Raw genomic sequence first — 23,908 nt, forward strand, 5'->3', positions numbered from 1 at the left:
CTGCTCTCAAAGTCTGAGCGGGTGCCTCTAAATAAGGGTTTTTCACAATTTTCATAAAAATGAGAAAAATTGCACCTAAAATTCTGAACCTCCTAATAACCTAGAAAAGAGGATGCATACAAAGCCACAACAATATAAAAGACATCTGGGAAATGTTAGTTATAAAGTTACTTGGGTGCTATGACTATCTGCCTGAAAAGCAGAAAATTTTGAACTTGGAAAATGAATAATATTTTCTAAATTTTTACCAAATTTCTATTTTCTTCCCTTAACTAAACACAAAAGATATCATCAAAATTTTTCTATTACTTTGAAGTACAATGTGTGACGAGAAAACAATCTCAAAATCCCCTGGATATGTTAAAACATTACAAAGTTATAACCTTCTATAATGCCACAGGGCACATTTTAAAAATCAGGCCTGGTCCTAAGGCAAGAATATGGCTTACACCAGAAGGGGTTAAAGGCATTATAACCTTAGTGTATGTAAACTTTTAACTTTGCAGAAAGTAAAAAAAACGCCTTCAAATATGATTTCTCTCATTTTGGCAAATTTAAATAATTTAGGTAATCCTAATTGTCCTAAAACAGGAAACAAGTTTATTCTGTCAAATAGTGAGAAATATTCTCACTGAAATTCTTGGTATAAATTACCGTTTAAATTGTAATTACCAGCTCACTGAAAAAACGGATAATAGGTAAAACTTAATTTAAAGCGTCACATAAAAATTCAAGAGGGGATAACTCAAATAAAAGTCTGCCAATGAATTCTGCAAAATAACCCCCTATCTGACCAGGGCTCATACAGCCTATTGCAACTTATCGCATACCTAGATCTACCACTAGGTGTCCTATATTCTAAGGTCCAACACCTCTAGTGGATAAGCTAGGAGGTAAAAGGCTAAATCTGAGACAACCAGCTGATTAATGTACTAGTCTGTGTATATAAACCTCACTATGTACAATATGATATATAGCTATATATGTCTCTTGTAGTGCTAGAGCCCTTAAATTAGTGGGTGTACCATCGATGCATTTATGTTACACCCTTCTCACTATAGTCCCTTTTCTATATTACAACAGTGGATGTAATACTTGTGCATAATCCTAAACCACTGTTGCTCTATAGAATAAATGTCTAATCACCCATGGATGCTTACATAATGCAAAGTTCAAGAATCCCTCACTGTGCATGCTCTTTCAATGACACAGAAGTGGATGCATCTTTTAGACACAAGTCTCATCCACCATTATTTGTACAGGATTAGTCCCTAATCTCAATCTCGTGTTTCTCCCACTGATTTCATCAGGAGAGTCTAGATTATACTATTGAAAGACAGACGGTAGAACAAAAGTAAAAAACAGAATGCCGGCGTCCTGATGGTGGGCGCCTGCGGTTAAATTGTCAGCCGCGAGTTGAGGCGAACGAGCGCATGCCGATATATAGTGGATAAGGTTCCGCCCCATACCACCCACCTCCAGACATTACTCATGATGCCTGCTGGTTCAGGCCGAGTAACCAATCATGGAGGAGGATGGGGAGGAGCTTACATGGGAATCCCCTCCAGACACGTCCTGATACTGATAGCGGTATTCTGCCGCAAGAGAAAGTATCATCCGAGACATGCCTTCAGACCGATTGGAAGAAAAGTCGGAACAACCAATTATACCGCAGGTATGCTTATAGCATGTTGTGTACTTAGTGCATAATCCAAAATTAGAGATGCATTAGTGCCAATATCCACTTTGTCAGCGTATGTAGACAAGTTTACAGTCTAATCGCTGATGCACAATCACAGCACCCATCAATACAATCTGTTATATTACGGTCTGGACTCTCAGCCTACATATATCTGCACATAATAGATTGCTAATGTGGTAGTATACAGATATAGAGATTATTATTAGATAAAGGTAAATCGGGTGTACACAGACCAGGCATGTTCAGTTTACTAAATTTAACCTAGTCTATGGCTGATACCCAAAAATCTATACATGATGAAGGGTACCCATGCCAGAGGGAAGGATCCCTTCTATTACATAGCATTATGTTTCAGTCAAAATCACATACTGGTCCCACAATGTTACTATATATATCAGGAGAAAATAAAGACAACAACAACTAGATGTCATGTTGGGCTATGATTACAGTCCCCGTGTATATGAATTAATGTAATGTCATTAACTCCATCAAGTGCCATGTGTAAGATACAAGGCCCTCGTCTCCATAGGTTCGGGATAATGAAACCCTAGGTGACTATTATCTGATCCTTGTAAAATCCAACAGAAAAAAAAAGAACAAAGTAACACTCAGATCGAGGCGCACATCATCCCTCTTACCACCATAAAGATGTTATATGGTGTAGTTGCTCAATACAGTATTAATAAGAGGTTTATTCAATAAAGGCATCTCCTGAGTAAAAACCAGACGCTCCTCCCTCCAGCCCAGAAAGAGGTTAGCGTACATTGGGGCCATCGGCTCCCCCATGGCCGTACCTCTGAGCTGGTGGAAGAAGCGTCCATCAAACATAAAATAGTGTGCTCTAAGATGAATAGCACAAGGTCAGCAATCAATTGGTTGTGTCCACGTAAATGAGTAACACTAGTGGATAGAAAGTGCTCCATTGCCAACATGCCTTTGTCATGAGGAATTGAACTGTGGAGCAGCAGTGAGGAACATACTGAAGAAATTCTGGTAAGTTCTCAAAAAAGACGTGGACATCAGAGATTGAGTGGGAAGCTCTCCATCTGTTACATACAGGAGAGGACGGAATTTGAAGGACCGATTGATCCATAGCTTCCTTACCCCGTCTGTTTCTGAGAAAACGTGGTTGGATAAGTGTCGGATAAAAGGTACTTTTAAATGTGGAAGGTGCAAGGCCTGTAAATACATCTACCAAAGTAAGAAGTTTAAAAGTACGTCTACGGGTATTACCTATGAGAACAAGGAATTTGTCAACTGTCACACGAAGGGTGTGGTTTACCTCATCACAAGCCCTTGCCTACTAAACTATGTGGGAAAAACGTCTTGCGAATTTAAAACTTGCATTTTGGAACATGTGGGAGATGTGACAAATGCCAGGGACAAACTCATCCCGAAACATGTGCACCAATTTCATCAGGGTGACCCGAAAGTCCTATCCTTCCAGGCAATTGAAAACGTAAGACCATCGCCAAGAAAAGGGGATTGGGATAATCAAATCCTGAGAGAGGAGGCATTATGCACAAGGATTACATCCACTGTTGTAATATAGAAAAGGGACTGTAATGAGAAGGGTGCAACAAAAATGCATCTATGGTACACCCTAATCTATGGTACACCGACTAATTTATGGTACACCCACTACAAGAGACATATATAGCTATATATCATATTGTACATAGTGAGATTTATATACACAGACTAGTACATTAATCAGCTGGATGTCTCAGATTTAGCCTTTTACCTCCTAGCTTATCCACTAGAGGTGTTGGACCCTAGAATATAGGACACCTAGTGGTAGATCTAGGTATGCAATAAGGTGTAATAGGCTATATGAGGCCTGGTCAGATAGGGTTATTTTGCAGAATTCAGCCAATTAAAAGTTAAGTTTTACCTATTATCCGTTTTTTCAGTGAGCTGTCAAATAGTGAGCAAAACATAAGCATACGTGTCTTTTTATATAGTGCATGTAAACATCTGGTTTCCACTATATGTTGATTTTTTAGATCAAGATGAATCTGAGTTGTGAGGGGTTTACAGGGGTATTCCCACAAAGACTAGTTTCTTTTATGCACTCTGGATAAAAGAATAACACATTCTCTAATTTACTGTTATTAACAAAAATACAGGATTCCACAACTGTCTCTATCAGTCCTCGTGTACACAATTTCAGTTGCCCCTAGACCCGACCCTGTCACTTCTGACTTAGGGCCAGCCACCATCTTGGATTTCTGTGTGATGGCTGTGCTTGCTGAGTTTCTGTGTCTTTCTGCTCTGAGCCTGTAGCCACGCCCCCTGAGTTCAGACTGACTTTCACTGATTCACTTCCTGCCAGCACATCCTGAGCAGAGAGGAGCTGCAAACTACAAGGAGAGAAGTGATCTGGTGGAAGTGGGAGGCAGGAACATATCCATGAGAACTCAGATGTAGCGAAGCTCACAGTGTAAAAGTCTGTCAGCCTCTGTGTAATAGGCCTCATGCATCTCATCATCTCTGATCTGTCTCATCTCTCTTTCTATGTGTCAGAGTGTTAGTACAATGTGAGGAGCCACATGAAAATATATATATACACATGTACCCTGATAATGTAACCACATTGTCACCCCAAAGAACTCGATGGATTATAATGTGTCTGCTTATACAGGCCCCGCCCACATCCTGGGATTTTGCAGTGAACAGCCTAGGGAGAGATAGGAGCTAAAACAATTCACAATTTTGATAAATGGAGCTCAAATGGGCAGTACAGTAGAATAGTGGTTAGCATTACAGCCTTACAGCACCCAGCATCCAGCCTAGTAGCCCTGGGTTCAAATCACAGGGTCAACATCTGCAAACAGTCTGTATGTTCTCTTTGTGTTTGTGTGGGTTTCCTCTGGGTCCTCCGGTTTTCTCCCACACTCCAAAACCTACTGGCAGGTTGATTAGATTGTGTGCCCCATTGTGGACGGGGACAGATTTGGCAAGCTTTGTGTATCGCTGTGTAATCTGTGTGCGCTATGTAAATAAAGGAATTGTTATTATAAATGGACTTTGTTATTATGTGTTGTTGTGTAGTCAGATTCTGGGTAACCACTACATAGATTTATACCTACAATAGTTTTAAGGACAAAGCAAAATTTATACTTTTGTTTTTAAATAATATATATATTAAAAGGGGTTGTTGATGTAATAAAAATGTTTATATATGGCTAGGAGGGGGAGGGCTTGAAAAAAAAAAGCGAAAATATACTAACCTCTCTCTCTGCTCCCATTCATCTGCGGCACCGCCCATCACTGCCAGATCTCTGTTTGGTTACAGAGGCAGGCAGTGCGTTCCAGCTGCTGCAGCGTGAAAATAGTGCTGTGGTAGGCATGTACCTATAAAGCACTGCCCATAATCAAACAGAGACCCCGCAGGTGGCGCCGCAGCTGAATAGGAGCTGGGAGAGAGGTAAATATATATATATATATATATATATATATATATATATATATATATATATATATATATATATAATTATATATTATAACATATAAAATTTTATTTTTAAAATATTCACAACCATATATCATTTTTTAATATACCCAGACAACTATTTTAAAGACGTAATATTTTGCCGTTACAAGAAAAATCATACAGTGGCTACAATATTCTAAGAGTTTAGGAAATTTGATTGCCAGACAAACTTTTGTTCCAACAATGTTTGTCACATCAGTTGCTTGATAGGAAAAAAAACAAACAAATAGAATTAAATATTTATGATTCATTTTACAATTTGGACAATAAAATGTGCAGAATAAAGAACAGAAATTCGTGGAGCCAGTGTAGCCAAGCTCATGTAGCCCAGTAATGAAAATGTTCCTAACCATCAATAGAAAATATGCTAAAATGTTGTGAGGAAGTATAACATTTCTAGATGCGTTCTCATCAGTAACATAATAGAGGCAGATAAACAAGTCCAATGGTATCATTGTTGCTCCAGAACAGGCGCTTGACATAAGTGACAAAATACAAGTTCGTACAAGAGCCTTTATGGAGTGGCTTCGGATAATTGTCATGCAATTTATGTGCATTTAACTCTGCTCTTTATGTCGTATTACAGTTGTAACAATTTCCCTTTTACAGAGGCAAACATTACTTCTGAACTAGTGTTTGGAAAGCTCTGTAATAACATTTGGATTATATGAGCAACAGAAATATACCAAACTGTCAAAGAGATGAAGAAAAAACATCCTGAATACATGTGCCTGAGGCTATAATGTAGTGTTTTGATGCGGCATGAATCGGATGCCTTTTGCCTTGGGAGAATAAATTGATTTGTAAAAGCTATCTAATTAATAAAGCAAGAGTCACTTGATGTGCTTGCTTGCCAATTTACTCTCTTTTGATCTTGTCCCCTTACTTATACTGTAAAATTACAGCTCTGTTTCAGAGCGGGAGAAGTATGCAGAAAAACAATGGGCAATGTATTCTTGTAATAGACTTTTTTATTTTTTCTAGTATCTTGCATTCATTATACCGTAGAACAAAAGAGAAGGCTACAAATTACCACTAATGGCAGTCTACTAATGAAGAGAATGGAGAAATTTCATTAGCATTTAAGAGAAAAGATTTATTATGACCCAGAGTTGCTTTCTATTATGACTCACTTAACTAAGAAAAAAAAAGGGAAAAGAAAAATCTAATAGTTAATTTACATGTGTAAGTGCCTGGGACTCTGTCATCGGCTGATTGGTACAGAGCCACATAATGAATAGCAAATATAAGCATATATAACCAGTAATTAGTGTTGGCACAAAGTATGCACATCCTGTTCAAATTTTTAAATTTTACTTTGTTTTTAAAAATCTGCATTTTGGAGGTATATCTCATACAAAGTCATTTTTTGTAGATGAATTTAGTCTACAGCAGCAGATAAAACCTTATGTAGCTTTCTTTTAATAATTCTAATACTTAATAACAATCTGATTGGTGGTGTCCGACTACTGGGACCCCTCGTCAATCACAAGAATGGAGTCGCCATTCACAAAAACAGGGGTCCCATCCTCACTAAGTGTATGAATATGCATGTGTCCCGCCATTTCATATAGTACTATAGGAGTAATTGAAATTGGCGAGCTCACTGTCTATGAGAAAATGGATCAGTATTACTATTCAGACACGGGTGGTTGCAATACAAGGAGGTCTACAGGAGTGTGAGGTGCCGTGTCATAATATTTGTAAAATTAAGGGGACACTTTGCCAACTTGCATATGAATATTTGTATTTTAATATCACTGCATTCAGGTCCCATAGTTTCTCAAAATTGGCATGCTTATGATGCAGGGCTCTTTATTTGATATTTGGTCAGGGAGCTGTTACCGCATAAGAAGTCGCATATTGGATTAAACAATCAGTTGCTATTAACCATTTCTTACCTGAAACTCATCAAAGCATAAAAGACAGGCTTCTTCACTTATTTCTTCAGCAATTGGGGCAATGGGGTCATATGTTTTAGCCATGAATCCTGCTTTCCTTTTTGGCAAGGTTTTCTTAAGTCTGTGTATTCCTAAAAATGACAGATAAACAAGCTTTTACAAGTTTAAGAATAGAAATTGTTACATTAGAAAAAAATGCCCATGTCTTTATTCTCGACAATAAGCAATGTTACAGAAGATATAATGAACATCCTTTGATTGATTGTGTTTTTTTAATATAAAAATTACTTTAAAAAGGAACCCGTCAGCATACTTTCACGAATACAGTTAGTAACAGGTTCCCCTGGAGCCCTATTAACGGACACCCTCTTTTTGCTAAAAATTGTTTCCCTTACATCCCCATAAATCCACCTTATATTATCCTACCTGGTTCAGAGGGGGTGTGTCCTGCTTGACTGGCCCTTCCCATCTCCTCCTCCCCATGCTTTATACCTTCTCACTATTCAAAACTTCATGTCATGTGACCAGGGTGATGTTATCTAAGGTCCTAAACCCTTTACATTTGCAAAATATAGCAAAGGTATGTATCTAATCCTATGAAATCACAACATGCCACCATGGAGGATGGAGAGGAGTAAAAGTCCATGCAGGCATGCTGTGATTTTATGTGATCAGATACATACATGGGGTACATTTTGCAAATGTAAAGGTTATAGGACCTTAGATGACATCTGCCTGGTCACATGACATGAATGGAACCATTAACACAATATTTCCTATAAATAAAAAGAGCATTATATGTCTGTAGTTAAATATTGGCATACAGTCCCTAAGTACAAGGAGGCAGGACAAGGATTTGGAGGGACACAATCAAAATAAGGGGGCATGGTTCTTCGGCAGCCTGGGAGAAAATAGATAGTCATATCTTGAATATAAGAGTCAAGCTAATTTGCATATCAGAAAAATGGCTGTAATTAAGGTACAGTGCCTCACTGGCAGCTAATTTTAGGTGATATGGGGAGGACTACTAACCCTTTACCAGCAGGCATTGTTGGGTAAAATTATGGTGACAGTTTGTCTTTAATATATTCAGTTTTCTTTCTAATATCCAACATTTTCAACAATCATTGTTCTGTGAATATTATCATTGGTTCAACTGTCATTAATAAAATAACCGGAGAAGAAAAAAAACTGGTCGTTTTTAGAGATATAAAAAATAACTTAAAGGGGTTTTGCATAAATTGCACTTACACTAGAAAAAAACTGGCTAGTAGGAAAAGGGGTTGGAAACAAGAGAACTTGTCTTTCTCTGCAACACAGTGCTCTCACCCTTCTGTGACCACAGCAGCCTTTAATTGCTCATTGCCAAACCAATAATTGTAATGTGTGGGGCCCTTCAATAGGACAAGAAACATACCTTTGTGGTTACAAATAAATAAAGCAATCCAGAGATGATCATCATTAAATGGATATGCAAATCAGACTGCTAGTTCAAGGTCACATTTTCAAAATTTGTATTCAGAACACTATGGTGCCTACCATGCACAAAAAGGCAACCACAGCTACAGGGGTGAAAAAGCAGAAGCAAATTTGCTGTCCGAGGGTCGAACTGGGGGGGTCTAGGGCCCACCAGTAAATACGATTTTGGGGGCACATCTTCTGTTACATGGAAATGTTACCTGTATATTCTAAGGCCACATTTATAGAATGCGTTTTCATTGCCTTTTGAAAGGCACAAAAAATGCATCCTAAAACACATCAGTATTAATGATAGTAAGAACATGGATGTATTTTGAGATTTATTTTGCAATGTATTTTAAAATACCATGCAAACACATAATGGGGCTTATTTACTAAAGGTCCCGCGGCTCAATTTTCGTCGGGTTTTACGACTTTTCAGGGATCGCACTAGGGATTGTGTCGCACGCGACCGGATTTTGGTGCATGTTTTTACTCTTTCTAAATAGGTTTTGGGGGTACTGAGGATCTAAGAGTCTCTCTTTAAAGCTATATTTAGAACAATTGGGCCAAAATGTCAGTACCCATTCACCATTGCCATTTAGGTGGTGATTGGTGCGGTTTGTGTTTTAAGACAGCAGACAACCTCCCTCTATGGAGAAGGCTCTGTCCGTGATCCCTTTCCATACAGTCTTAACAACCCCTCCTGTACATGTCATTAAATGGTTAAGTAGCCTTCAACACAATGGAAATAGGAAATTAATTTTCTTGACTAAGAAAAACAAAAGAAATAAGACCATGGACTACATTATTTTCTATATATCTTGACCCCTGATCACCAATGCCCTTTTGGTTTTGGTTTTTCTTCCATTTTTTACTCTCCTCCTGCCAAATTCCAGAGCTAGTTACTGTTATACACTGTTTACAGAGCTATGAATTTGAACTTCTTAGCGGCACCATTTAATATCCCATGCAATGTCCTGGAAAGCAGGAAATCCAATATAATGAAATTAAACAAAAAACACATTTGTGCCATTTTCCTATGGGGTAAATTTTTACAGCTCTGATGGTACGGTCCAAATGGCACATCCTCTTTATTCATTTGGTAAGCACAATCATGGAAATACAAAAGAAATTAAATATTTCACATAAATCGCGGGTCTTAGGCTGGATTCACAGAAACATATGCCCACTGGGCTGTATCCGGGCTGGCATATGTCCGGCACCACAGAGAGGAGGAGGGGTGACCACTCTCCTCTCCATAGAAATGCACAACGTACGGGCCATACACACGGGGAAAGATAGGACATGTCCCAGGCTTTGTGAGCTGTATTAGGAGATACCATAATATATCATGCACATATTACAAGTGCTTCTCAATAATTAGAATATCACAAAAAAGTTTTTTTCTTCAGTAATTGAATTCAAAAAGTGAAACTCTTATATAGAGTCAATACAAACAGAGATCTTTTTCAAGTGTTTATGTATGTTAATGTTGAGGATTATGTTTTATAGTGAAGGAAAACCCAAAAGTCAGAAAACTAGATTATAATATAAGACAAACTATATACAAATTTTTGAACACAGAAATGTTGGAGAATTAAAAGTATGTAAAATAAATACACTCAATATTTAGTCGGGGATCCTTTTGTATAGCATGGAGTAGAACAGCTGAAGGCACTGCTGAGGTGTTCTGGACGCCCAGGTTACTTTGATAGCAGCCTTTAGCTGCTCTCATCTAATGACAATAGCCATAGATTCTTGATAAAACATGGTAGACCTACACCCGCAGATGATATGGCACCATTATTATGCTTTGATAAAGCACTCTATGAACTGCCAGCTTGTTTAGCAATGGCCTTTGTGGTTTACCCTCCTTGCGGAGTGTGTAATTTAGTCTTTCCCTACTGAACTAGACTATGGGACCTTCTAAAAAGCATAGGAAGCCTTTGTGGGTCACTTTGGATTATTACTAAAATTTTCTGAGATAATGACTTTGGGGTTCTCCTTGACTTGAAGCCATATTCAGCAACCTTAACATAAATGAACACTTAAAAATGTTCACTTTATTTGTAATGGCTCTATGTAAATACACAAGTGTCACTACTGAAAAAGAAACTTTTTGCTGGAATTCTCATTTATTGACATGTAAATTAAAGCCTCCTTTCTTTTTCCTCATCAGGCAGACATTCCTGACCATAAAATGTCTGCTGATAGAGAATCATGTTATCTCGAAGTGTCCATGAACAATCACCCTGCCAGAACTATCATAAGGTCCTGGCAGGGCCATTGACCATGGACAGATAAGAATATACGAACCTCCGTCTGCAACCATTTTATGGTCAGGAATGTCTGGCTGATGAGTCAAAAGAAAAGAGGCTTCAATTTACTTATCAAGAAAGCGGAACAGAACTATGAATAGATGTATATTGGTAAATTACCTAATATCCTGCACTTACATGCACATTAAAAAATACATGTGGTAAAGTGGCCAACACCTTTAAGTGTCAATATCAGATACCTATGTTCTCCATTGAGCTCAGCTGCACAAAGAAGTGTGTTATTGACACATACTCTACTCCCCATAAACACCGCATATATACTCAACTGAAACTAGCTTGTATCTGTATAGGGGGTCAGGAGAACTAGCTGATGGTGGAACAAGCATTTGGCTTACAGCTATTAAAAGTGTTTGTGCACCTTTTTATCTATAACCTTCGCTATCATGATATTTTGTTGAATATACTAGTTGAATGGCAACTTAATATCCAATATGTGAACCCAACATGGCTGACAAGCTAATTAGCTGGTGGTCTATATATGCACAAATTGCTAATATGTTCTTTATTCTATCAATTTCTGCATTATTGTTACATCTTTTCTGTACTTGAATATAATGAATCAAGTGAACTCTTTCTTGTAAAATAAGACAGACAATGAAGACAGAACAAAAAAATGAAAATAAATAGCTTAATCAGGGAAAATAAGGATGCCTTACTTTTATGTACATCAAGCATAAAACCATGGAAGTGCACTCTCTTTTTCTGTTGAACTTCAACATGTTCAAAAAACATATCCATTACCATTGTCTTGCCAGTACCTAAAATGATTAAAAACAATAATGTATTGGTACTTTCAGTGAATTTCTTAATGCAATTGAACATTTATCCTACTAGTGATGCAACTCATAGACAACCTGAAGTAATAATCACATTATGTGGAATACTAGAACATAACTTTTATTGTTACAGGGAAACATCCCTGTATCACCCTGGCTTCATAAGATGCTACACTATCTCACCCTCCCCCACCCTTACAATGGGGGAATTCATTAAAGGAAACCTACCACTTGAAGTGGCAGATGTAAGAAGGAAATACCGGGCACCAGCTCAGGGTGAGCTGGTGCCGAAGCTTAATTTCCTCCACTGGCAGTCCTGCACCCATATCCACTTAGAGGCTCTGGCCTCTTAGTAAATTGGAGAGCAAATTCCACCAATTCAGACCCCTGAGTTTTATGCTATAGAAAAGTGGTGGGCCAGGCGTTCACACAATCGCACAATTTTTGTTTCATATTCTATTAGTTTAACAATAACACAATAACTGAGTGTATTTTATTTGGAGAAACGGCATGCATATCATTTAGGAGGGTGTATATGTTTAATATGGAGGTACTGAGCTTGATTCCTATGCTGTACATGGAATTAGAGCTATTTTGTCATTATGTGTTAAATACTTACACTGCCTGTCCCCACAAAATCCCCAAGCTGAGATATAATTGTATCCATCATCTTCTCATTTCATCTGTGCCTTACATAGGACTGCTGCCTCTCCCCCCATAGATAACAGGCAGTCCTGTGTGAAGTATGACAGTGCCTTCTATGACACAAGACTGTCAGCTTCACATGCAGGATCTTGTGTAAGAAAAGGTGTTGGCCTAGTTAAAAGTTTGCGTTGAGGAACAGTCATTTCTAGTAACACCCCTTGGTGATAACCATGCATTTTCTCTTGGGTGTATCTGTGTGTTGATTTTTGCTTTTGGGGCTTTGATTTGTACATTTTCCCAAAACAGAACAGTATTACAAAACTTAAGAAAATATCACTTACCTACATCACCAAACACATACAGGCCTTTTGGGGGCTTTCGTTTAGTGAAAAGCTAAAATGAGGAAAAAAAGAATAAAGGGTGAATGGAACTGCACATAATAGTGTCTGAGAGCAAAACTGTTTCAGTGGCTCACGGCAACCAATCAGAGCTCAGCTTTAATTTTCCCCACAGCAGTTTAATAAATTAAAGCTGAGCTCTGATTGGTTGGCATGAGCAACTAGAACAATTTTCTCTCAGACACTTCTGAAAAATGTGATGATTCTGTGTACACTCTTTATCAGTTATGTGTTAGTTTTCCAGGGGGAAAAAATGATTGTTCACACATTGACATTTTATATACATTTCTTTTGGACTTTTCACACTGGCTTTAAGAGGACCTGTCACCCACATTTCGGCACTAGGAGCTGCTTACTAAAGTAAGCAGCTCCTAGTGCTTGAACAAACATCGCAGTGTTAGAAGGATAGAGTTAACGGAAACCTCCGGTAACGCTATCTAACACTGCGGTGGGGTACAGTGTAATCAGGCGATGCCTCTTCCCCAGACCGCCCCACTGACTCCATAGGCTGGCAGTGACTTTAGTAAGCAGCTCCTAGTGCCTAAAATTTGGGTGACAGGTCCTCTTTAAGGGGGTACTCTGGCTTTACAAAATATTTTTATCAGGCTCGGTGGGTTATAAACACAATAAAAATAATATTCTTACCTCCGCTAGTACTCCCATAGTCCCACGGCGCCACCCGGCACTGCCGTAGCTGTTTCTTTGCAGAGGCACTCCAATCCGACCACTGCCTCTTGCCTGATAGACATTGAAAGTGATAATGCATCACATGGGGCTGAACCGGAGTGCCTGCCTGCAGTGAAGGGCAGGGCTGCAGGACTAAGAGCACTGGAGGAGGTAAGCCCCCAGTCGCGAAATAGATTCTTTGTAAACGCCCAGACAACACCTTGGTTTTTTTCACAAGTTGGGTATCAGTGGAACATTGGTTTTAACATTCTTGGACCTTGATTAATCCTCCATGATTGCTGCAGGCATCAGAGGATAATTATTCATTTTATATAAGCAGTAGATCAAAAGAAGATTATGAAGGACTGACTAGTCACAGAGTCACATTTGTCTTAGGAGATGGCTGGATTTGCAAATATTTAGTCTCAAGTCCATAAGACTATGTGCCATTTCTTGGAGAACGTTAAAAACCCATGTTTCTAATCTTGTAAAACTCTTTTTACCCAGTCATTATAAGTAATAATACATTTGATTGAATTAAGACCCTGTTCCTTTACTATTCCCTGAAGTCTGAATCACCAACTGTCAAGTTACATTCTTCTGTAATTGATATTCTTCAGTGGCAATTCTTTCTTGAAGTGGTTTCCTCTCCTCATTTTGAGTCACTTCTGTTTGCTATAGCATACAGAAATCATGTATTAATGATAATAACGGAAAAACAAAAGGCTGATGAGTATGTAATACAATAGACTGACAAACGCTACACATCACTTTAAGGGTTCTTACTCAGATATTTATAAATCCTTTAAACCTACAGCTTCATAGAAAATGTGCTACAACATAAAATGATGCAGATTAATAAGATTCCAGAGGGAGCAGTAGAATTGCCAAGATCACTGTTGTTTAGATGCATGGAAAACAATAGGCAGATCAAACCTTCATTAACTGGCAAATATTATTAGAGTAAACTGCATTAATACATACACATCTGAGAACTGATCATCTGGATGTAGAGAATGAAGATGCAAGGGTCTTTTTCTAACAAAACATATATTTCTATAATGTAAGGGCAACAGTGTTTTATAAATACTCTCTAAATGAACTATTAATATACCTGGAAACTAGAAAATATTCTAAAATGCATTTTTTGCTCAACATGAACACAAATGCAAGAAAAACACAGTATTGCATTAAAGGGAATTTATCAGAAGTTTTATGTGCTCAAAACAATGAGCTTTTATACACTTAAAATTACGTTCCCTGAAAATGCCTCCATGGAGGGGCTGAAACACTGTGTGTTTCTCACTGTTGGTAAATAAACCATTTATACTTCATTGCAGCGCTGTTTCCTTGGATCTTTCATAAAGTTATGTCCCTGATAAAGTCTTACAGTGATCCATTCGGTATACAGGCAGTCCCCGGGTTACATACAAGATAGGGTCTGTAGGTTTGTTCTTAAGTTGAGTTTGTATGTAAGTCGGAACTATATATTTTATCATTGTAATCCCAGCCAGAACTTTTTTGGTCTCTGTGACAATTGGATTTTTAAAATGTTGGGTTTTCATAAGAACCAGGATTAACACTAAAGCTTCATTACAGACACCTGTGATAACTGTTACCGCTGATCATTGTCGCCTAGGACTAAAGTAGAATAAATTACCAATATCCAGAGGTCCATTTGTAACTAGGGGTCGTATGTAAGTCGAGTGTTCTTAAGTAGGGGACCGCCTGTAATATTTTGTCCTAAATAAAAAACCCTTCTGCAGCAAAAATTGAGCACAGATGGCTGCAGAAAACACAGGCAATGCATGAAGTACCGGCAGTCCCCGGGTTACGTACAGGATAGGGTCTATAGGTTTGTACTTAAGTTGAATTTGTATGCAAGTCAAAATTGTATAGTTTATAATTGAACATCCAGATTTTTTTTTTTGCCCCAGTGACAATTGGAGTTTCAAATGTTTTTGCTGTAATTGGAGTAAGGATTATCAATAAAGCTTTATTACAGACACCTTACAGCTGATCATTGCAGCCTGGGACTATAGTAAAGTATTCAGAGAGCTTCACCAAAGATCACAGTGGGAAGAGGGGTCTGTCTGTAACTATGGGTCGTCTGTAAGTCAGAAGTCCTTAAGTAGGGGACCGCCTTTACTATGTTATGTCCCATTGTATTTCCAAAAGCTATGGATTCATGGAAGATGTTTAAATAAATTCTACCTTATTAAACTGTGTCCCTCATCCAAATATTGTTGTTATTTTTGTAACAAACCTTATGCAGAACTGAGCGGCATTTGAATAACAGTGGTCTTATAAATTAAACCAAATAACAAATTGAAGATAACAATTAGAAACATAGAAATAGGTGGGCAAAGTATATATAGACACGCCATCTACTTTATAAAAAACACTATCTTTCTACAATACAGCAGATGTGAAATTATAAGTGTTTAGTAGACATCATTTGATGTAAATGTGCAACATCTGCTTTACGCTGCAGCTGGAGACATTGTGTTGCTAATTCTGTGCCTTATTTTAGGTGTTAGTTCCAAAAACGCTATGATTTCCAAACTATTCTGGTTTCTCTGATTATAAGATATACTGCACTGGGTTACAATTCATTCTTTAGACCAAGCACAGGGACAACCTTCTCCTGGACAATATTTTTAGGAGCAACTCAAAGACTGAAAAGTATTTAAATACAGATTTGAGCTACAATAAATAAAAATTATTTAAATAATTAAGGTTGCCGTTTTTATGGCTCTTAGGTACCCTATGTACGAGAGTATAAGCCAATCCACATAGTATAAGCTGAGCCACAAAACACTGGGAAAACAATATATGTCCTTCCCCGGGGGAATGGTGTGTATGCATTGTCCATGGGGGAAGGGGGTTGTCGGCATAATCAGTGGGGGAGGGGGACTGCACGTGTGTTGCAGCAGGGTAGCGGGACTGCGCATGTGTTGTAGCAGGGTAGCTGGACTGCTGCATGTGTTGTAGCAGGGTAGCAGGGCTGCTGCGTGTGTTGCAGCAGGGTAGCAGGACTGCACATGTGTTGCAGCAGGGAAGCGGGACTGTGCGTGTGTTGCAGCAGGGTAGTGGGACTGCTGCATGTGTTGCAGCAGGGTTGCGGGACTGCTGCGTGTGTTGCAGCAGGGTAGCAGGACTGCCCATGTGTTGCAGCAGGGTAGTGGGACTGCTGCATGTGTTGCAGCAGGGTACCAAGACTGTGTATGTTGCTGCAGGGGGCGGGACTGCATGTGTTTTACCTTTAGGATTCTTGTACTTGAACGTGTACATACCAAAGGCCACAACCAATGGATCTTTGGTCTGCTGTTTGTGATCTGTGTGTCAGCAGCATGTGAGGTCTGTTCAAGCCCAGATGACAAGAGAAGATACTGCCTGAGCCCCAAACTTAAAGGGGTATCCCAGGAATAAGCATAATTTATATTTATTCGGTCCTTAAAATATAAGCTAATATGTCATTAGTTATTAGTAATTAATAACTAGTTATTATTCCCCTTAGCAGAAAATGCTGTTGACATACACTGTAATGAAGAATTAAAATGCTACTGGCCCTTTAATCAGTCAGTTGATTTTCTCCGAACGTAGAAGACACAGGACAGGCCACTGGTCACATGTCCACATCACATATCCTGCAACTGCCTCAGCAGGTCATGTGATCACCATTATGTTTGGCCATAATCAGTTGGTTGCAGTGCATTCAGTAATGTGCACTGATGGCAGTTACACATCATTACTATGTTAACTGAGCAGGACAGTCTGTTACATCATCACTGGGAGCAGAGGATGAGAGGGAGGGAGAAGTTACTGAGAACTAAAGGATCATGGGACTTGTAGTTTCCAGTGGCGGCCATAACTTTGCATACTTTAGGAAGCCCATACCATTTTGTGAATAATAAAATCAAACTATATAAGCTCAATTTTGAGACTAATGACATTTTTTTATATTCATATTAATTATTTATAGCATTATGAATTATAGCACATTCATATTCCCGGAATACCCCTTTAGGGAGGGATACGACTTGCTCTGAGATTTTCAGTTCAGACAGGTGGCTCATACACTAGTCAATAGGAACCAGGGCAGTGTGCATGTGTCCATACAAATACATGGAGCAACGTTAATGTGCACAAGGTTTTATGTAAAAGTGATATGTCTGGTTGTAACTATTATTTATGCCTGATGGCCTGTGGTTGTGTTCGCCTAGAGCTACAAAATGCCTTGTCCAGGACCTGAGGCAGCTGCAGTCAGCTTTCTATAGAGGAACAAAGGATTGTGAGAAAGAGGGAAACCAGGAGGAGATTCCTTAAATACACTTTCTCAGTTGGAATTGCTGTACCAGAAACTAAGATCAAATGGTGAGAAGGATATTAATAGGTTGATAAAGTTTTCTTTTTTGTGTGTGCTATGTTGCATGTTCCCTTAACAAGCTAAATTTAAAGGAAACCTACCACTTGAAGTGGCAGGTATAAGGGGGAACTACCGAGCACCAGCTCAGGGTGAGCTGGTGCCGGAGCTTATTTTTGTTAGTGTTTTAAACCGCAGTATCGCGGTTTAAAACACTTTTTAAACTTTATGGCCGAAGCTGCTTCGGCGCAGGGAGGTACGCGCTCGGCACACCATGCGCACCACCGTTCACGCGGCTACATAGGAAATGAATGAGAGCCGCGGGCACGGTCGCGCGCATGGTGCGCCGAGCGCGCACCTCCCTGTGCCGAAGCAGCTTCGGCCATAAAGTTTAAAAAGTGTTTTAAACCGCGATGTTTTAAACCCCAATTCAAAATGGATACCATTTAAGGTATTTTTACCAATCTTATGGCCAAACCCTTCGATCAACTTAAAAAAAGTTATAGACTATACAGGCAGTCCCCGGGTTACATACAAGATAGGGTCTGGAGGTTTGTTCTTAAGTTGAATTTGTATGTAAGTCGAAACTGTATATTTTATAATTGTAGATCCAGACAAAAAAAAATTTGGCCCCAGTGACAATTGGAGTTTAAACATTTTTTGCTGTAATGGGACCAATAATTATCAATAAAGCTTCATAACAGACATATTACAGATGATTATTGCAGTCTGGGACTATAGTAAAGCATTCAGAAAGCTTCACCAGAGGTCAGAGGGGTCTGTCTGTAACTATGGGTTGTCTGTAAGTCGGGTGTCCTTAAGTAGGGGACCGCCTGTATATGTATTTCGATATTCATTGGAAATCATGAATGAAGGTAATTAGTCTTTGGTCAGACACACAATCATAAAATATAATTTTACTTATTCGTCCTAGTTCAGCAGAATTTATAGTTATGCATCATGCAAATATCAGACCTGGATAAGAATTACAGAAAGAAGAAGAAAAAAAATGCATGTGCATAATTTTCTTAATCAAGAGGAAAAAAAAGACCTTACATCTGAGGTCACTTTTTCATATTAAGGCAATATCCTTTTGCAAGGTAATCAGTCAGCATAAGGAATGTGATATATCTGATATATTTAATGAAGGACTCTTCAATATTTTAAAAGAAATTTAAACCATAAAATATTCAAAAATAACACAAAAAAATGTCAACAATCATCTCAGGCAGATGCTGAAGTAGTCCTATACGGATCTATGTTGAAGAAGCTTTCCAAATACTGGAACCAGCTTTGGAATAAAATAGAAAAGCTAGAACCCCAAAGAACCAAGAGGGCACTGCTAATGACTGCCCTCAAACGGCGGACTGAACAAGAACGGGAGATTTACCGCATGGTTACTCCCTTTATTCCTGCAAAAGCCATTTCAGAGTTTTTTAACTGCCAATTAATAAAGTCTTGTAGAATCACTGCTGCCAAATGATATTGCCAATATCATAGAATATTACAAGATTACAATCTGTTGATTATTGATTCAACAATTAATAACTTATCATCCAGGGTTACTCCTACACACCTGTTTGCTGTAATCTCTCACCGTTTTACTAAATAGTCAAAATATCTTTTATATATATTTTATATAAATCATGGTGGTGCAACAATTTCACCCCTTCAGGTAAAAGAAACCACCCATGTTTAACATTATTCTCTTGCAGGGTTTTTTATATATACGGTATGTATGATTTCCTTTTGTTGGATCCATCATTATCTTCTTAAAGAATCAGGCAGAGATGATTCTAGCCAGAATTTGATGTATAATTATTTCCTGAAAAAGCCCTAGCATTATATCACTTTCCACAAGGAACACTTCTGTGTTAAAGTAGACCACTTCATCGCCTGAGAACATTTTCTTAAGAATTAAGAACTGAACTGCCCAATGGAAATTGCAATGATTCTATCAAACTTCACTGAATGTAACTTTGTTCAGATAGAATACTTAATATAAAATAGAATACTTAAAAATGATATCACTTAAACTCCCACAAAGGATTAGGATGGTAAGTTGGAATGCTGAAAAGGATTTCATTTTACTGCTCTATAACTTGAAGATTTAAGATGTAACTTATTCTCAGGGCTGTCTATAGCAACAGTCAACCAGCCATGACAAAGCAAAGAAGAAATGACCTTGCTAATCATTCAGCGTCCAGAGAAATCAATATAACCCAAACCCTGCACATAATTGTTGAAAATGATTTTTTAGACAATGCCGATGATATTTCTTGAAGAATAACAAATGCACAGTGAGGCAACATTCAGATAGTGGATGGTACACATACATTGAGGCATTTATTAAGCCAAAGTGATTGTATAATAATGAAAAGACCATGGATATGTGCCTTTTGGTACAGAAACCTTTTAGTTTCTGAGATTTTTCACTGCCTTTGCACTAAAAACGAGACGTGGCTAGATGGGAAAAATATCCAGATAATTTTTTTTTACATCTTTTAAGTTAATTATTTTAATTTTGTAATACAACTTAATTCACACTTTTCATTGTTACTAAGTGGGCACTTAAAGGTATCTTTTGAAAATCTTGTGGGATGGGGAAATGCATTTAAAAAAAAGAAAGCTGTACTCAACTCCTCCATCACTCCCAGTGTCACACACCACTGTCTTGCTGGTCTGTGCCCGTTTGTTTACAGGGGTACGGAAGCTGCGCTGAGTTTGGCTTCCGGCCGGCCATGCCCACCTGTCCCTATTCCCAGCACTGTATCATGCACCGAGATATGTAGAAGAGTGGGCGTGGTCAGAGGCCGAACTCAGCAGAGCTTCCGTACAACTGTAAACAAACCTGCAAGATTTTCAAAATAGTCGGACAACTCCTTTAAAAATGTAATCCTGTACAGTACAGGCGGTCCCCTACTTAGGGACACCCGACTTACAGACAACCCATAGTTACAGACAGACCCCTCTGACCTCTGGTGAAGTTTTCTGAATGCTTTACTAGAGTCCCAGGTAATATGCAATAATGCAAAAATGCAATAATCAGCTATAAGGTGTCTGTAATGAAGCTTTATAGATCATCCTTGGTCCCAGTACAGCAAAAAATGTTTAAACTCCAATTATCACTGGGGCCAAGTTTTTTTTTGTCTGGATCTACAATTATAAAATATACAGTTTTGACTTAAGTACAAATTCAACTTAAGAACAAACCTCCAGACCCTATCTTGTACGTAACCCGGGGACTGCCTGTACTGCCTTTTCAAGTCTTGATAGTGTCGCCTAATTAGGGTGTGAGTAGTCCACCGGTAACTGCCTTGCCACTGAAATCTTTTTCTGTTTTTGCCGTTCTGATTCTTTTGCACCCCTCCTTTCAAAAGCCATAATTTATTTTTTCCATTTACAGAGAGCTTGATTTCTGTGTCAAATCAAGCTCTGTGTGCCAATTTTCTACTGGCACCATTAATATTCCATGCCATGTACTTGTAACCTAGAAAATAATTCCAAATACAGGGAAAGTGGTGGGCTCCATTTTTACAGCTTGCACTGTGCGGTCCAAATGACACACTCTCTTTATTCTTTGAGTCTGTATGACAACATACCAAATTTATATAGTTTTTTTGTCAAGCAGGGTCTGGGAACAGGCTGAAGACACAGGGCCATGAGACTAATACCCTTCACAGCTAACCCTTTCTATTGCCTAGCCCACCATAAGCAATTGGTAGACGACTAGAAGATGATCCATCCATGCACCAAAGTGCAAAACATGAAGACAAAGACAAGTCAGTAGAAACAGATAAGATTAGTCGCCAGAGTCAGGTCACAACAAAGAGGCCAAATGTAGTACAAAATCACAAGACAGTAGAATAGTCTAAACACAAGCCAAAAGCCAGGATACCAGGAAAATAATAATCAGAATCACATGAATAATATGGAGAAGAACAAACCTCTACAGCCAGAACCCTAAGAAGGATGAGCAGGATTCTTTTTTTATCTCAGAGGCTCGGCCAAACAGTGATTGGACCAGAATTTAGAGATGTGGACAACAAAGACAGCAGAGAAGAAAGAAAGAGAAGATGTCAATCACAGCAGGTTAACTATTGAAGTACCAAAGCTAAGCAGCAGGAAACAGACTGGTGTGGTGCTAATCAATTCAAACACCAGGATACAGTTAACACCTCCTCCACCGCATATAATGGCCAGAGGACACACCAGCTCAAATGTTATAGTGCAAAGGTATCCTCAGTAATAATAAAATTAGATACACATAGCACCATCATATACCATAGCACTTTAAAAACCAATTAACCCACCAGGTTTGGAATGGTTCTGGTCATGGTACAGTCTAAGGAGTTGTGGAGCATGAAGATCCTTTTCACAGACCCTTATCTACGCCTCAGGGACATATCCCATTCAATGTACCAGATACCAGACAGAATCTTTTCTGATCACAAATTTGACAGGCCAAGGGAACCTCAGTAATAATAATAATTAGATATACATAGCGCCATCATATTCCATAGTGCTTTAAAAACCAATTAACCCACCATGTTTGGAATGGTCTGGTCATGGTACAGTCTAAGGAGTTGTGGAACATGAAGATCCTTGTCACAGACCCATATCTGCGCCTCAGGGACATATCCCATCCAATGTACCAGATATCAGACAGAATCTTTTCTGATCCAAATTCTAATTCACCCTGAACAACAACTGGAGGGACGGATTAGATCCTGAGGCCGTTCTATCCCCCATGATAAGGTGCTGGAGGCAGTAGAATAGTATCTGTCTACACGTGGTATACAATATAATTTACATAATTGGTTGTTTTGTTTTTGAGAAAGAATTTTTTCTTGTTCAATGGGCATATCTTTGGAGATAATCTCTATCCTGGTTCGGGAAAAATCAAGATGTTTGATTTGAGGTTTATAGATGACATCTGCGTGTTATGGAAGGGTGAGAAGGATAGATTAATTAAATTCGTGGAGAGTCAATCAGAACCCAATTGGACTACAGTTCACTTATGAGATTCATAAATAATCTCTACCATTCCTAGACGCGTGGACTGAGCGATCCTTACTGACTGTGTGTGACAATGCATGTGTACAGTGATAGCTCTAACCTGGAACTGGTCACATGAGTTATCACATGATGAGGACAGACAAACCAGTGGAAACTCCGGCAGCACATGTCACACAGGTGAAGACTTTACCTAACCACGCCATGTTGTTTGCCTTATAAACCAGACCAGTCTCCAGAGCAGGACTTGTCTTACTAGCGTCCAGGCCCAGGATCAAATAGTTCTTATGCCTCCTCCACTGTGGGGCAATAAGCCTCAGTGTCGACCGGATTCACCTAGCTTTATGTAGAAATGGCGAGTTTAAAGGTTAGCTACTACAATCACTGCACCTAAGCAGGATTTGTGTTTTTAGAATGTTAATAGCCCCTCATTCTTTTTTCTCGTTTAGTTCTACCACATCAAAATCCCCTCTGAAGAGTCTTGTTTAAGATGAAACGCATCAGGGAGGTGAGCAAACTAAGGACAGTTGTGGGACTGCCCTTGTAAGGACGGGAGCTATTTCAGCGGGACTTGGCAGAGGCAGTATAGCCTAATATACATCTCCCTCTGCCCCCCCCCCATGGTTGCTATAGGCTGGGATTTAGTCATACCTTACATTAAGGGACCTTTAGGAGATCATTGATCCAAAGATGTCCATTCCCCCGCTCCTGGAAAATGTTTAAGGGCCCAGGACTGGGGATCCTCTGTAAAAGAGAGATAGCTAATCTACCATAATCTGGGCCCGGGAGGTGGAAGTGGGTTCACCCTAAAGTAAAATAAATATGATTCTTGAAACATTTAAAATTTCTCACACCAGAGAAACTGGAGTTGTTTGCCAGCAGGAACTCAGTGTGTGTGTGAGCTCATCCGGGAATGCAAGGGTGGAGCCAGAGAGAAGCTCAGTCAAGCATCAGACAGAAAAACAAGACATCTGCTGACCCTAAACTCAGAAGATCCAGGATCAGGTCTAGGGGCATCCAAAATTGTACACCAGGACTGATAAAGATAGGTTGAATTATATCTGTAAAATGCTGTATTTGTGTTAATGACAGTGAATTAGAGAATGTGTTATGTTGTACTGAGTACATTTAAGAAACTTGTC

At 38.9% G+C, this 23,908-nt stretch overlaps 1 protein-coding gene across 1 annotated transcript in view; it reads right to left on the reverse strand.

Moving 5' to 3' along the window:
• The window catches only part of AFG1L (AFG1 like ATPase), a 114,861-nt gene that overhangs the window by 82,305 nt on the left and 8,648 nt on the right, over nt 1-23,908 (reverse strand). The window contains exons 3-5 of the mRNA XM_072141834.1: nt 12,662-12,713; nt 11,556-11,657; nt 7,100-7,230 (exon numbers count right to left, since the gene is read on the reverse strand). Of these exons, the coding sequence (XP_071997935.1) occupies nt 7,100-7,230; nt 11,556-11,657; nt 12,662-12,713 (285 nt within the window). The remainder of the gene's footprint in view (nt 1-7,099; nt 7,231-11,555; nt 11,658-12,661; nt 12,714-23,908) is intronic.

Source organism: Engystomops pustulosus, chromosome 3, assembly GCF_040894005.1.
Source record: "Engystomops pustulosus chromosome 3, aEngPut4.maternal, whole genome shotgun sequence".
Taxonomy (NCBI): domain Eukaryota; kingdom Metazoa; phylum Chordata; class Amphibia; order Anura; family Leptodactylidae; genus Engystomops; species Engystomops pustulosus.